We start from the raw sequence: 16,030 nt of genomic DNA on the forward strand, positions 1-16,030 counted from the left end.
AGTGCTGCCATCTAGTGCTCTTGCTAATGTATAACATTAGTACTACATGACAGGAATTAGTGCTGCCATCTAGTGCTCTTGTTAATGTATAACATTAGTACTACATGACAGGAAATAGTACTGCAATCTAGTGCTCCTGCTAATGTATAACATTAGTACTACATGACAGGGAATGGTGCTGCCCTTTAGTGCTCTTGTTAATGTATAACATTAGCACTACATGACAGGAAATAGTGCTGCCATCTAGTGCTCTTGCTAATGTATAACATTAGTACTACATGACAGGGAATGGTGCTGCCCTTTAGTGCTCTTGTTAATGTATAACATTAGCACTACATGACAGGAAATAGTGCTGCCATCTAGTGCTCTTGTTAATGTATAACATTAGTACTACATGACAGGAAATAGTGCTGTGATCTAGTGCTCTTGCTAATGTATAACATTAGCATTACATGACAGGAAATAGTGCTGCCCTCTAGTGCTCTTGCTAATGTATAACATTATTATTACATAACAGTAAATAGTGCTGCCATCTAGTGCTCTTGTTAATGTATAACATTAGTACTACATGACAGGAAAGTTTTGCCATCTAGTGCTCTTGTTACATGACAGGATATAGTGCTGCCATCTAGTGCTCTTGCTAAAGTATAACATTAGTACTACATGACAGGAAATAGTGCACTACATGACAGGAAATAGTGCTGCCATCTAGTGCTCTTGGTAATGTATAACATTAGTACTACATGACAGGAAATAGTGCTGCCATCTAGTGCTCTTGCTAATGTATAACATTAGCACTACATTACAGGAAATAGTGCTGCCCTCTAGTGCTCTTGCTAATGTATAACATTAGTACTACATGACAGGAAATAGTGCTGCCATCTAGTGCTCTTGCTAATGTATAACATTAGTACTACATGACAGGAAATAGTGCTGCTATTTAGTGCTCTTGATAATGTATAACATTAGCACTACATGACAGGAAATAGCGCTGCCATCTAGTGCTCTTGCTAATGTATAACATTAGTACTACATGACAGGAAATAGTGCTGCCCTCTAGTGCTCTTGCTAATGTATAACATTAGTACTACATGACAAGAAATAGTGCTGCCATCTAGTGCTCTTGCTAATGTATAACATTAGTACTACATGACAGGAAATAGTGCTGCCATCTAGTGCTCTCTCTTGCTAATGTATAACATTAGTACTATATGACAGGAAATAGTGCTGCCATATAGTGCTCTTGCTAATGTATAACATTAGCACTACATGACAGGAAATAGTTCTGCCATCTAGTGCTCTTGCTAATGTATAACATTAGTACTGCATGACAGGAAATAGTGCTGCTATCTAGTGCTCTTGCTAATGTATAACATTAGTACTACATGACAGGAAATAGTTCTGCCATCTAGTGCTCCTGCTAATGTATAACATTAGTACTACATGACAGGAAGTAGTGCTGCCCTCTAGTGCTCTTGCTAATGTATAACATTAGTACTACATGACAGTAAATAATGCTGCCATCTAGTGCTCTTGCTAATGTATAACATTAGTACTACATGACAGTACATAATGCTGCCATCTAGTGCTCTTGCTAATGTATAACATTAGTACTACATGACAGTAAATAATGCTGCCATCTAGTGCTCTTGCTAATGTATAACATTAGTACTACATGACAGGAAATAGTGCTGCCATCTAGTGATCTTGCTAATGTATAACATTAGTACTACATGACAAAAAATAGTGCTGCCATCTAGTGCTCTTGCTAATGTATAACATTAGTACTACATGACAGGAAATAGTGCTGCCATCTAGTGTTCTTGCTAATGGATAACATTAGTACTACATGACAGGAAATAGTGCTGCCCTCTAGTGCTCTTGCTAATGTATAACATTAGTACTACATGACAGGAAATAGTGCTGCCATCTAGTGCTCTTGCTAATGTATAACATTAGTACTACATGACAGGAAATAGTGCTGCCACCTAGTGCTCTTGCTAATGTATAACATTAGTACTACATGACAGGAAATAGTGCTGCCATCTAGTGCTCTTGCAAATGTATAACATTAGTACTACATGACAGGAAATAGTGCTGCCCTCTAGTGCTCTTGCTAATGTATAACATTAGTACTACATGACAGGAAATAGTGCTGCCCTCTAGTGATCTTGCTAATGTATAACATTAGTACTACATGACAGGAAATAGTGCTGCCATCTAGTGCTCTTTCTAATGTATAACATTAGCACTACATGACAGGAAATAGTGCTGCCCTATAGTGCTCTTGCTAATGTATAACATTAGTACTACATGACAGGAAATAGTGATGCCATCTAGTGCTCTTGCTAATGTATAACATAAGTACTACATGACAGGAAATAGTGCTGCCATCTAGTGCTCTTGCTAATGTATAACATTAGTACTACATGACAGGAAATAGTGCTGCCATCTAGTGCTCTTGCTAATGTATAACATTAGCACTACATGACACTAAATAATGCTGCCATCTAGTGCTCTTTCAAATGGATAACATTCTAGCAAAACTGCTGTTATATAGTGCTCCAGACACATGCACGCTCCTGACGTTACATCCCTGCTTTTCAACAAAAAGTACCAAGATAATGAAGAAAATTTGATAACAGAAGTAAATTAGAAAGTTGTTTAAAATTGTATTCTCTATCTGAATCATAAAAGAAAAAAATTGGGTTTCATGTCCCTTTAAACTTTCCTGATTCAGATAGAGCACACAATTTTAAACAAATGTCCAATTGACATTTATTATTACATTTGCCTCGTTCTATTGGTATCCTTTGTTGAAGAGTATACCTAGGTAGGCTTAGGAGCAATGCAGTACTGAGAGCTAGCTGAGCACATCTGGTGGGCCAATATCAAGAGACATATATGTGCAAAACCTACCTAGGTATGCTTTTCAACAATAGATAGCAAGAAAACAAAGCAAATTTGATAACAAAAGTAAACTGGAAAGTTGTTTAAAATGGCTCTGTCTGAATCTTGAAAGAAAATGTTTGTGTTTCATGTCCCTTTAAGTTAAAGGTACATGTTATTCAATGTAAATTCTCATTTATCCCTGATGCAACTGTGCAAAACAAAAACATTTATGGGCTATTGTTTATTTAAAACTAATTTTAACTCCGCAGAGTAACTGCTCTGTGAGCTGTTATCATTCAGCTCCTTTTTTTTTCTACTTCATCTGCATAAGAAAAAAAAATAACAGCCAATCAGCATCCTGAGTGCTAAATTCACACTTTGTTTTTCTGTAATCTCTCAGGGTTTAGCCATAATCTTGATGGATTTCACCATAAATGTATAGTAAATTTCACTGAAATGAATTGAGATCAGCTTCCTGATTGGATGCTTAACGTCCATCTATAATGGCATATGGCTTCTGAGAAAACTTTAAGGTAATATATATTCATTTTTAAACAGAGAAATTAATGTGATATTTTCTAGTCAGCTTTTTATAGATATGCTGCATTGCTTTCAAGTGATTTAGTACATATGTAGAATGCCCCTTTAAGAAAAATGATGGGGAATGCTACATAAAGTAGAGATTATATGTAGCAGTAGTTTTATAGAGTATATGGAGTAACAGAATATGAAGCTAAATAATAGGATGAGGGTTATAAAATACAAGTAGCAGTAATAGGGATACCACATGAAAAAAAAGCTTGATATATGGAGAAACAGAGAATCATGGGAAGGAAAATAAATATAATGTTTGTTTTGGGGAATTTGTATGGTATGGGATTAAACAGAAGAATTGAATTTAAAACGTATTTTCTAGTTAGTTTCAGAGGAGTGAAGTATTTTCAACAATTACAATACACAGGGTGCCCAGAAGGCTTCTTACAGTCTACGTAAAAGCTTACCAGCCAGGGGGTTACCAGCCAAGGTATGTGCCAAACAGTCATTAACAAGTAAGGAATTATCGGTAAGCACTTTACCATACATTTGATACTTTACAAATGTGGAGGTATTTATGAACTAGCACCATATTCAAGTATATATGTTCTCATCAGAATAGGTGTACTAGTAAATTACCAAATTGTAGCACTGGTTACATGTCTTTCCACATGCTGTTCATGCCAGTGGCTAATCATTTGTATGAATCCACTGTTGAATAAGCATGGCAGGAGCAGGTCATCCCACAGAGATGGCACCTGGAGGACTCTCCTCTCCTTGAGTCCTTTGGTGTATCACTAACCCAGAAATATGAGCAAATCCTTTCAAGTCCACATTACAGTTATATAGTTCCTCCTTTGTGTGAATACTTTTATGTACCAACAATGAAGAATTCTCTAAAAAGCTTTCCCCGCATTCTCCACCACTGTGGGTCCTCTGGTGTCGAGTCAGATAGGACTGACTAGAAAATAATTTACCACAGTCATGGCAGGGATATAATGTCCTACCATTGACTTGCTCTTCTTTCTCATCTTGAATGGACTCATTGTCTTCTCCTATAACCCATGTCTGTTCTTTGTGAGTTTTTTGATGTGTAGTCAAAAGTGAAATGCTGTCATAGCTTCTTCCACACTCACACTTATATGTTTCATCTCCTACTATTTCTCCATCACCGCCACATTCATTATCAAAGCTTTGCCCTATAACAAAGTTCTCCTTCATATGAATTTTCTGATGGTTGTACAGCTGAGTGCTACTGTTAAAACTTCTATCACAAATAGATATATATTCATCTTTCATTGGCTCTCTTCTTTCAGGAGATAACGCACAATTAGTTTGCCCATCTTTGGTTTGAATATTTTCATCCATAGGAAGATATGAGCTGGATGTACCATTTTTAACACTGTCCAACGTATAATAGTTTCCATTCGGGAAACTTGATTTAGTAAATTCATTTTGAAAGACTTCATCTGCAACTATATTCTCTTTTTTGAGTGTTCCCGATTGTCTATACAGTTCTGAGTTTACACCAAAACTTGTCTCATATCTATAAGGCTCATCATTTAGTTCCTGTCCCTCACTGTTTGAATCTTTAATTCCAAATTGATCTTTGACAACTAATTTGTTTTCCATTGTGTGAGTTCTCTGATGCCTATATAGATGGGAACGTCTATAATAACTTTTCCCACATGCACAAACATAAGGCTTATCACTTTGTTTCTGCACCTCTGTTTTCCAATCTTCTTGTCCAATAGTGACTAATACAACATTTCCTCTTAAGTATTTCTGTGCCTCTGTATTGGAGTTGTCAATAGCACATTTGTTCTCTCTCTGATGTCTATACAGATGAGAACACCTATAGTAACTTTTTCCACATACACATTTATACCGTTTCTCATCTTTTTTAAAAGTGTCTCCTTTAAATGTATCCTCTTCTAGAACCTTGTTTTCTTCTATCTGTTTCTTCATTGTTTCTTGCATCTCATTTTGTAATACTATATCTTCCATAGTGTGTTTTCCAGTCTCTATTTCTTGTATTTCAAATTGCTGTGTTACTATATTTTCTACTAGGGGTTTTTGTATATTTAACTTAGTTTCTTCTGTTTCATACTCCTGTTCCACTGCCCTGTTCTCTATATTTTCCATTGATTCACCTATTCCATATTTGTCTTCTACAGTGATGCTTTCCTTGTGTAAGCTCTGACACATATGCGTGTATGCCGGTGAGTTTGTAATGTAGCTATCCACATTAACGTGTGTATTATTCTTGCATTCTTTCTGTACTTCCGCTTTGGACCTTTCTTTTCTGTAACCCCTCCTTACTATTACATTGTCCCTGACGTGCATTCTCTGATGTCTATAAAGATGTGAACTTCTGTAATAGCTTTTTCCACATAGACATTTATAAGGTTTCTCATATACTTTCTGCATTGCTGTCTTCCAATCTTTTATGCTAAATGTTTCAACTTCTCCATTCTCCCTAATGTATTTATGGAATTCAGTCTTAACGTTACCAACACCAACTGCATCTTCTGCGACTATCAAATCCAAACACTTGTACATCCTCTGATGACTATACAGATGGGATGGTTGGAAATAGCTTCTCCCACACACACATATGTAAGGTTTCCTTGGTAGATTTACTACTTCAGTTTTCACGTCTTCCCTTCTAAAAGTATCTTCTGATAATACATAATTATCCTCTATTTGTTTCTGGTTCTCTGTTTGCTTTATTCCAAATTGTATTATATTTTTATTTTTTTGTTCATCTTCTTCTTCTTTTATAGTTTTGTCTTTGCCACATTTCTGTTGTTCCACCATATTCTCCACCATATGTTTCGCCACCTCTGGTCTGATTCCCTCATTTGTAAATGCCTGATGTTGTACCTCATCTTCCCCTAGGTGTTTAATATCCTCTTTCCTTGTTTTTGTGTAAAGTTTATTTTTGTCTACCATATATTTTTCCATCTCTGTTTTAGTTTCTTCAATTCCAAATTCCTCTTTTACTACTGCATTATCCGTTTGTGTTCTCTGAGGCCTGTACAAATGTGAGTTTCTGACATAACCTTTTCTATACATGTGTGCAAAAGGTTGTGCCCTTAGTTTCTGCAACGCAGTTTTTGATTGGTCCATGCCAAATCTATGTTCTCCTACTATGTTCCTTCTGACGTGCATTCTCTGATGTCTATAAAGATGAGATCTTCTATAATAGCTTTTCCCACATAGACATTTATACGGCTTTTCACTTACTATATGCATTGCCATAGACCAATCTTTTAGTCCAAATCTATTTTGTGTATCATTCTCCCCAACGCACAAGTGACCTTCTGGCTCAGACTTGTTTGTCTCAAGTTCATCTTCTTTTGCCACCACATTTATACATTTTTTCATTCTCTGATGTCTATATAGATGTGAGCACCTGTAGTAGCTTTTTCCACACAAACATTTAAATTTTTTATCATTTAGTTTTTGGGTCTCTTTTTCTAAATCTTTTACTACAGTCTCTGGTATCTTCTTCTCTACTTCTGTCTTGGTAGCTTCTGTGCGAAACTCATGTTCTTCTACAAACTGTTTCTCTTTATCTGATTTAGTTTCATCCAATTTAAATCCATCATCTGTTATGTTCCTTCCAATATCTTTCTTCATGGTTTCCTTTGTTATGTCTATTCCAAATTCATCTTCTGGTTCTGTAATGGTCCTCCTCATTTGCCCACTCTGTTGTGTATAGGGATTTGAGTTTCTTGAATAATTTTTCCTCCTTATAAATGTATTAAGTTTCCGGATTAAATTGAGTTCCTCGGTTCTAGATTGGTCTGTTCCACATCCATGTTCTACTTTTAAGTGTTTTTTTACATGCATTCTCTGATGTCTATAGAGATGAGAAATTCTGTAATAGCTTTTACCACACAAACATTTATAAGGTTTCTCACTTATTTTCTCTATTGCTGTTTTACAATCCTTTAATCGATATCTAGCTATTTCTCCATTTCCTCCTAAATGTCTCTGCAATTTGGTCTTAGATTTACCTACACCAACTCTACCTCTTGTTACTACAGATTCCACACATTTGTACATTCTCTGGTGTCTATAGAGATGGGAAGTTTGGTAATAACTTTTCCCACATACACATATATAAGGTTTCTCATTTAGTTTATACTCTTCTTTTTTCATATTTTTAATTTTCCATGGGTCCTGTGCTATTGTCACACTCTCTCCTGTCTTTCCTTCACTTTTCTGTATATCTTCTAATATTGTCGTACTGTCTCCTGTCTGTGCATGTGCTTCCTTTTGTCTTCTCTTCTTTTCACTTCTCTGTATATCTTCTAATATTGTCGTACTGTCTCCTCTCTGTGCATGTGCTTCCTTTTGTCTTCTCTTCTTTTCACTTCTCTGTATATCTTCTGATATTGTCCCACTGATTCCTGTTTGCGCGTATGCATATCTTTGTCTTTCATCTACCTCTAATTCCTGCTCCTCCTTCTCCATTACTTGTTTTTCCAGACCTGTTTTAATGTCTTCTACTGGAAATTCCTGTTTTACTACAACACTGCCCATGTGTATTCTGTGAGGTCTATAAAAATTTGAGTTTCTTGCATAACCTTTCTTGTAAACCCATGATGAAGTATTCTTGCTTATTTTCTGGATCTCGGGTTTAGATGGATTCATTCCATATCCTACTTTTACTACTACATTCTTTCTTATGTGCATCCTCTGATGTCGATAAAGATGAGAACTTCTGTAGTAGCTTTTTCCACACAGACATTTATAAGGCTTATCAGTAATGTTCTCTGTCACTGGCTTTGAATCATTTATTCTAAATGTAACTATTTCATCATTCTCTGTTACTTGGTTTTTATTTTTAGCCTGCGACTTGTCTACTTTTCTTGTTTCCACATTCTCACATTTTTTCATTCTCTGATGTCTATACAGATGCGAGCACCTAAAATAGCTTTTTCCACATACACATTTATAACGTTTCTCATTGATTTTATGGTCTTGCTTTCTTAATTTGTTTTTTCTATGTGTTTTTTCTGTTAGAACCATATCCTTAGATATCTGTTTCTCCACTTCTATTCCAATTTCTTTTATTTCAAATTCCTGTTCTTTTACAGCATATTTCTGAATGTCATTCTTAGATTCTTTTGGTTCAAATTCCTGTTTTATGTTAGCTTTCTCTATGTGTTTTTTCAACTTTTCATTGGATTGCAATTCATCTTTTCGTAACACAGCGCTGCCCTGTGTGGTCACGGTGTGATGCGTGGGCGGATGTACGTTTCTGATGTACCTTTTTGTTTTTACCAATGTATTAGGGTTCCTGCATTCTTTCTGTACTTCTGTTTTAGATTGTTCTCTTCTTAATCCTTGTTCTACTATTATGTTCTTCCTTATGTGCATTCTCTGATGTCTGTAAAGATGGGATCTTCTGTAATAGCTTTTCCCACACAGACATTTATAAGGCTTTTCACTTAGTATCTGTGTTCCCTTCTTCCAATGATTCTGTCCAAAATTAACTGTTTTTCTATTCACTTTTAGGTCCTGGTGCATATCTGTCATAAAACTACCTGTGTTTACTACCAGGTTCTCACATCTGTGTATTTGATGATGTTTATACAGATTGGAACGTTGGTAATAGCTTCTCCCACACACACACGGATATGGCTTCTCTACTGATTCATTCTTCTCTGTTTGTAAGTTTTCTCTTCCAAGTGTATTGTCTGCTACAGATGAACTTCCCTCTATCCATTTATCTACTTCTGTTCTACTTTCTTCTGTCCCAAATTCATGTTCTGTTTCCATATCGTCTATCTTTTCTTTCTTAATTTCTATGCTAAGTTCTTTCATTCTCAAAGTCTGTTCTTCTTCTAAAGTCTCCCCTTTGGTTTTCTGAATCTCTGTTACAAGTGGTTCCATTCCTAAATTCTCTTCTACTTGTATATTCTCCCCTCTGGGTTTCTGGGACTCTATTCTAAGACATCCCATTCCCAAATCCTGTGTAGCTTCTATATTCTCCCCCATGGTTTTCCGGATCTCTGTTCTAAGTACTTCTATTCCCAAATCCTGCTCATCTTCTATATTCTCCCCCATGGTTTTCCAGATCTCTGTTCTAAGTGCTTCTATTCCCAAATCTTGCTCATCGTCTATATTCTCCCCTATGGTATCCTGGATCTCTGTTTTAAGTGCTTCTAATCTCAAGTTTTGTTCTTCCTCTGGATTGCCCCTTGCAGCTTTCTGGATCTCTGTTCTTATTGCTTCTACTCCCAAATTATGTTCTGTTAATATAGTCTCCATCTTACATTTGTTTACTTCTCTTTTAATACCTTCTGCTAATACACCATCACCTACTGATTTTTGTATTGTCTGCTTTGTTTCTTCTATTTTAAATTCTTCTTTGGCTAGTGTGTTTCGTTCCTTGGGTACTTTCTGACACAAATGATCTTTCCTATATTCCCGTGGATCAAACGTCTTACATAGTTTCTGTAGCTCAGTTTTAGGTACAGCTCTTCCAAAAACATTCTTTGCTATCTTTACACATTTGTACATCCTCTGATGTCTATATAAATGTGAAGTTTGGTAATAACTTTTCCCACAAACACATTTATGAGGCTTTTTACTCAATGTTTCCATTGGTGCCTTGAATTCTTCTTGTTCGAAATTATGTTCTGATGCGCCAACATTATTCTTTATGTTTTCTTGAGTCTCAGCTGTAGATATCGCTGTTCCAGGTCCATCATCTGTTACTATCACAGTCTTACATCTGTTAATTCTCTGATGTCTATATAGATGGGATCTCCTATAATAACTTTTTCCACAAACACATGCATGTGGCTTCTCATGTTCTTTATGCACATCTATTTGTAAGCCTTCTCTTCCAAATGTTTCATCTGCTTCTACTATATTCTCTGCTAACTTTTTTGGAACTTCTGTTTTACTGTCTTGTATCCTTAATTGCTCTTCCTCTACTACATTTTCCTCTATGAGTTTGAGTTTCTGTACATCTTTATTAGAATCTAACATTTCAAATTCTTCTTCTAAACCCTTATTTTTCATTGTGTATTCTATTTCAGATGCAAGCTTTACCACTTCATCCTTCCCCGTGGTTGCTACATGATTCCTAGACAGATATGAGCTATTGCAATACCTCTTCCCACATATGGATATGCAAGATTTCAATGTCAGACTCTTATTCTCCATCTGAGATATAGGACCATTGCTGTTACCACCATTCTTCTCAATACTTAATGTATCAACATTACAATCATATCCTATATTTTCCATAACAGAGCTTGGAACATTGCAGTTATCACCTATCTTCTTCATCATAGCAATGTAACCATGGCAGCTCCCACCTGCCTTCTCCATCACAGAGTTTGGAGGGTCAGCATTATCCCAAACTGTATCCATCACTGAGATGGGGTCACCTTCATTACCCATTTTAGAACAATGGTCTTTAAAATGCGTTCTTTGTCCAGAAACTGAATGGATTCCACTACTATGTCTCTCATGTTGATACAAAATATTGTTCCCTGGCTCTGCTTTGCAGTTGTGAGATCTTTGATGTCTATACAGGTTTGAGCTGTTGCTGTAACTTCTTCCACACACACATATATATGCATTAATCCCTTCATGTAGATTCTCCATCCCAGTTTTCCTCCCAAAACCATCTCCATTATCTTGATATATAGATGACTTTTCCATCAACCTAGACTTTCCCTCCTCACCATCTTCACTTAAGTCATTTTCAGAGTTTTTTCCCACACATTCATTCTCTACTGTGTGAAATGTTTGATTCAGCATTTCTGTCTTGGGTTTTTTACAATGTTTTTGGGTATAATTATCTCCTTCAACCACAATCTCTTCCTTGTGAGTCATTTGATGTCTATATAGTTCTGAGCTGCTGTTACAGGTTTTCCCACAAACACACACAAAACAATTCAATCTTAAATTCTCCATTACTGTACATTGTTCACTTCTTAATCTCTCTATATTCTCCTTTACATGAGTACGTTGATGCCGATACAAATGTGAGCTGTTAGTGTAACTTTTCCCACATAAACATACATAGGGCTTAGGCTTTTGAACTTGTTGATTGGTTTCACCATCCCTGGAGTCTTTCTCACCACAATTTTCCATTTTTTTACTGTTAAATGTATCAAAGTCACTTTTAAACGGGTTTCCAAATGGAAATGAATGCTTTATCATCTTCTGTAGGTCAGTCACACCACACTGTTTAAAGTTATTGTCAACGTTTTCCTGTATAGACGGCTGATCATTCCCAAATATTCCTTTATTCATTATGTAATTTGAAGCATCTATTTTACCACTGTAATAAGTCCTTTTAGGATTGGAACTGGTTTCTCCACACTCTTCTACATTTGAAACATCCTTATAGTCTAAGAATTCCATACCCTTCTGAGTTTTGCATACTTCATTATGACTGGAATAAAGTCCATTATATTTATCAGGTGTTTTCAAGGAATTAAGGTTTTCTTGTGTTTTATGTTCAAAGTTGTCTGTGTAGGAACCTATTGTGGATTCCCTGCTTTCTTTAGGGTATGAAGACATTTGTCCAACATGGTCATCAAAATCTCCTGCAAACCAGTCAGATGAGCCTTCACCAAGGTGGAATTCGTCTTCTCTCACTGAGTCAAAAACTGCAGAAAATACATAATTTAGTTAGTGCTGTGTGGTTAATCAAACTCCCCCTAAAATAGAAATTGTACTTATTTTGTGTTCCATCTAAAAATACTTTTTAAATGCATTAGAAATAGAGTTTTATATTCCTGTGTTGAATAAACTTATTTTTTTCTTTACAGACTTTTGAAAACTTGTCGCTCTTCACTAACAGATCTTTGAGATTTGTCTCACCCAATGACAATTAATGCTGTAGAATGCAACTTGCATTTCTTAATATTTCAATTTCAAATTACACAACGTTTGCAGACACGGATATAAAACTGTTGAGCACCATTTAAAATAAACATGTATTTGAAAAAATGCTTCTATAAAAGCTATTGCTGTTTCAAATGTGTATTTAAAGGGACACTGAACCCAAATTTATTCTTTCATGATTCAGATAGAGCATACAATTTTAAGCAACTTTCTAATTTACTCCTATTATCAAATTCTCTTCATTCTCTTGGTATCTTTATTTTAAATGCAAGAATGTAAGTTTAGATGCCGGCCCATTTTTGGTGAACACACTGTGTTGTTCTTGCTGATTGGTGGATAAATTCACCCACCAATAAACAAGTGCTTTCCATGGTTCTGAACTAAAAAAATAGCTTAGATGTCTTCTTTTTCAAATAAAGATAGCAAGAGAACAAAGAAAAATTGATAATAGGAGTAAATTAGAAAGTTGCTTAAAATTGCATGCTCTATCTGAATCACAAAAGAAAAAAATTTGGGTTCAGTGTCCCTTTAAGTATGCACAGAGCACCAGCATTTTAAACATAGCACTTGTTTAGAGAGCCTAAGGTGCCTGTACCATCTGGTAATGACTCAATTTGTTAATTGCTGACACGATACAAGCCCCCACTGGTGCTCTGAGCAGCTGCAGCATTTAAAAACGCTGGTGCACTGAGAATATCTAGCTATGCTTCACGTGCACGTGCAGAGAAAAATGTTTACACTAAAACAGTGATAACTTTTAATAAAAGCATTTTTGCCAATACATTTATATTGTAAATATGTTCCTTTTCAAATATGTAATTCATCTATGTGCATTTAAATTTTGAAGGAATGTCACTTTAATGATTTAATTCATGATTTAGGTAGAGAATACAATTTTAAACAACTTTCCAGTTTACTTCTGTTATCAAATGTGTTTCATTCTCTTGGTATCATTTGTTGAAGGAGCAGCAATACACTACTGGTTTCTAACTAAACACATGTGTGAGGCAATGATAATCGGTCTATATATATATGCAGCCACCAATCAGCAACTAGAACCTAGGTTCTTTGCTGCTCCAAAGCATACCTACATAAATTATTCAGCAAAAGGATAACAAGAGAAGGAAGCAAATTAAATAATATAAGTAAATTAGAAAGTTGTTTAAAATTGTATGTCTTGTCTAAATCATGAATGTCTAATTATGACTTTACTGTCCCTTTAAAGGGACATAAAAAAAGATAGAGACAAAATAATATAATACGTACTTTAATTACTTTACCTGCAAGTTTATACTGCAGTGCCTCACCAATAACACTTTCTTTTTAGATTCTGAATTGTAAAGTTCTAACTCCCTCCACACAATTTCTTTTATGGCTGTATCTATATCTATTGTTGCTTTGGTAGAATACAAAAGTGCATAGGGATTATCTGCTGGAGCATGCCTAGAAGCTGTGAACTCAGTTTAAATACAATTCCTGTGTCTAAACACTGATAAGTGGGGGTGGAGTTGGCTGCTCCAGGCAGCTTAGCTATGTAATAAATTTTGCTTATTTTTGAAAATTATTTTAAAAACATAAATTATGCTTACCAGATAATTTAATTTCCTTTTGTACAAAGAGAGTCCACGGCTTCATTCCTTACTGTTAGGAAATACTGAACCTGGCCACTAGGAGGAGGCAAAGACAACCCAGCCAAAGGCTTAAATACATCTCCTACTTCCCCTATCCCCCAGTCATTCTGCCGAGGGAATAAGGAACAGTAGGAGAAATATCATGGTATAAAAGGTACCAAAAGAAAAATTATAATTTAGGGGGACGCCCATTGGAGAACACTGACGGGGGCCGTGGACTCTCCTTGTACAGAAGGAAATTAAATTATCTGGTAAGCATAATTTATGTTTTCGTTCTTAATACAAGGAGAGTCCACTGTTTTATTCCTTACTGTTGGGAAACTTATACCCAAGCTCTAGAGGACACTGAATGATAACGGGAGGGACAAAAAGAGAGGCGGACCCTAATATGAGGGCACCATAGCCTGCAAAACCTTTGTCCCGAAGGCTGCTTCAGCTGAAGCAAAAACATCAAACTTGAAAAAAACCCCATCAAACTTGAAAAAGTGTGTAAGGAGGACCAGGTAGCCGCCTTACAAATCTGATCCATAGAGGCCTCGTTCTTAAAGGCCCAAGAGGAAGCCACTGCTCTAGTAGAATGAGCCGTAATTCTCTATGAGGTCTATGTCCCGCTGTTTTCATAAGCTAAGCGGATAAGACTCCTCAACCAAAAAGATAAAGAAGTCGAAGACACCTTCTGGCCCTTACGCTTCTCAGAATATGCCACAAACAAGGAAGAAGTTTGTCTAAAATCCTTAGTAGCTTGAAGATAAAACTTCAAGGCACGAACCACGTCCAAATTATGAAGTAAACGATCCTTCGAAGAAGAAGGATTAGGACACAAAGGAGGAATCAGAATCTATTGATTGATGTTGTGGTCTGACACGACTTTAGGGAGAAACCCTAACTTAGTAGGTAGGACAGCCTTATCCGAATGGAACACCAGATAAGGAGGCTCACATTGCAAGGGGGTAATTTCAGAAACTCTGTGTGCCAAAGCAATAGCCAGTAGAAAAAGAACTTTCCAGGACAACAACTTAATGTCAAACGGAGCCCATTGCAAAACTTTAAGGACAAGATTCAGACTCCAAGGGGGAGTCGAAGATCTGAACACAGGCCTGATCCTAATCAGATCCTTAACAAAAAAGACTGAACATCTGGAAGCTCAGAGAGCCTCTTGTGCAGTAAAACAGACAAGGCCAAAATCTGTCCCCGCAGGGAACTGGACGAAAGACCCTTCTCCAGACCATTCTGGAGAAACAACAGAATCCTGGAAACCTTAACTTAAGGAGAAAACCAATGGCACTACTCAATTTAAATAAACGTTCCCATATTAGTGAATCTAAATTAGTTTGTTGGTCACAAAAGAGGGGATGGTGCTTGTACTAGAAAATGTATTTAAAACAAATCAGTAAGAGACTGAAAAAGAATACAAATATAGCACTCATAACGTTTTATTTCGGTAGATATCGTAACAAAGGCAGAAGGGAAAATTAAAACGTAACTTTTAGATTAGCTAAAAAGCAAGGGGAAAATAATACACTATTAAAAAATGCAAATGCCTGTCTGGAAACAAAAATACTGTGGTTGGATGTGACAGAGTGTGAAATCCAAGGTTCAAGTAATACCTAGATGTCAGATGGCTTGGGATTTCATGCTGTGGATCATCCTATGGTATGATAGGTATTGAGGTATGATAAGAGGATGTACAAACCCTTGTCAGGGGTGCACCTAAATGTAGGCACACACCTTCTAATTGAAATACCTGAGATACCAGAGACCTATACCAGTTAGTTACCGCTATTCAAAATAGAGTAGCCAGATATTAAAGGTAGCAGATTTTTTGCAAATTTTCTCTGTTAGTGGTATAATTTTAAGATAGAGGAGCTGGGGGATCCAGTGTTTTGTATACCTTTTGATTACCACTACTAATAAAAAATAATATTAAACGTATCACAGTGGCTCTCCTATTTAAGGAGGTCTCTGCAAATTGCTTCTCTGGGAATACCAGAGATCTATACCATTTAGTTACCGCTGTCAATTTTAATCTCTGTGTATTCTTTCTCTGGAAATGCCAGAGACCTATACCAATTAGTTACCGTTGT

At 36.2% G+C, this 16,030-nt stretch overlaps 1 protein-coding gene across 1 annotated transcript in view; it reads right to left on the reverse strand.

Annotated features, from left to right (window-relative positions):
* Window positions 1-2,107: 2,107 nt before the first annotated feature.
* The window catches only part of LOC128667146 (uncharacterized), a 54,030-nt gene continuing 40,107 nt past the window's right edge, over window positions 2,108-16,030 (reverse strand). Inside the window, exon 3 of the mRNA XM_053722072.1 lies at window positions 2,108-12,077. Within this exon, the coding sequence (XP_053578047.1) occupies window positions 4,165-12,077 (7,913 nt within the window). The 3' untranslated portion in view covers window positions 2,108-4,164. The remainder of the gene's footprint in view (window positions 12,078-16,030) is intronic.

This window comes from Bombina bombina, chromosome 7, assembly GCF_027579735.1.
Source record: "Bombina bombina isolate aBomBom1 chromosome 7, aBomBom1.pri, whole genome shotgun sequence".
NCBI lineage: Eukaryota > Metazoa > Chordata > Amphibia > Anura > Bombinatoridae > Bombina > Bombina bombina.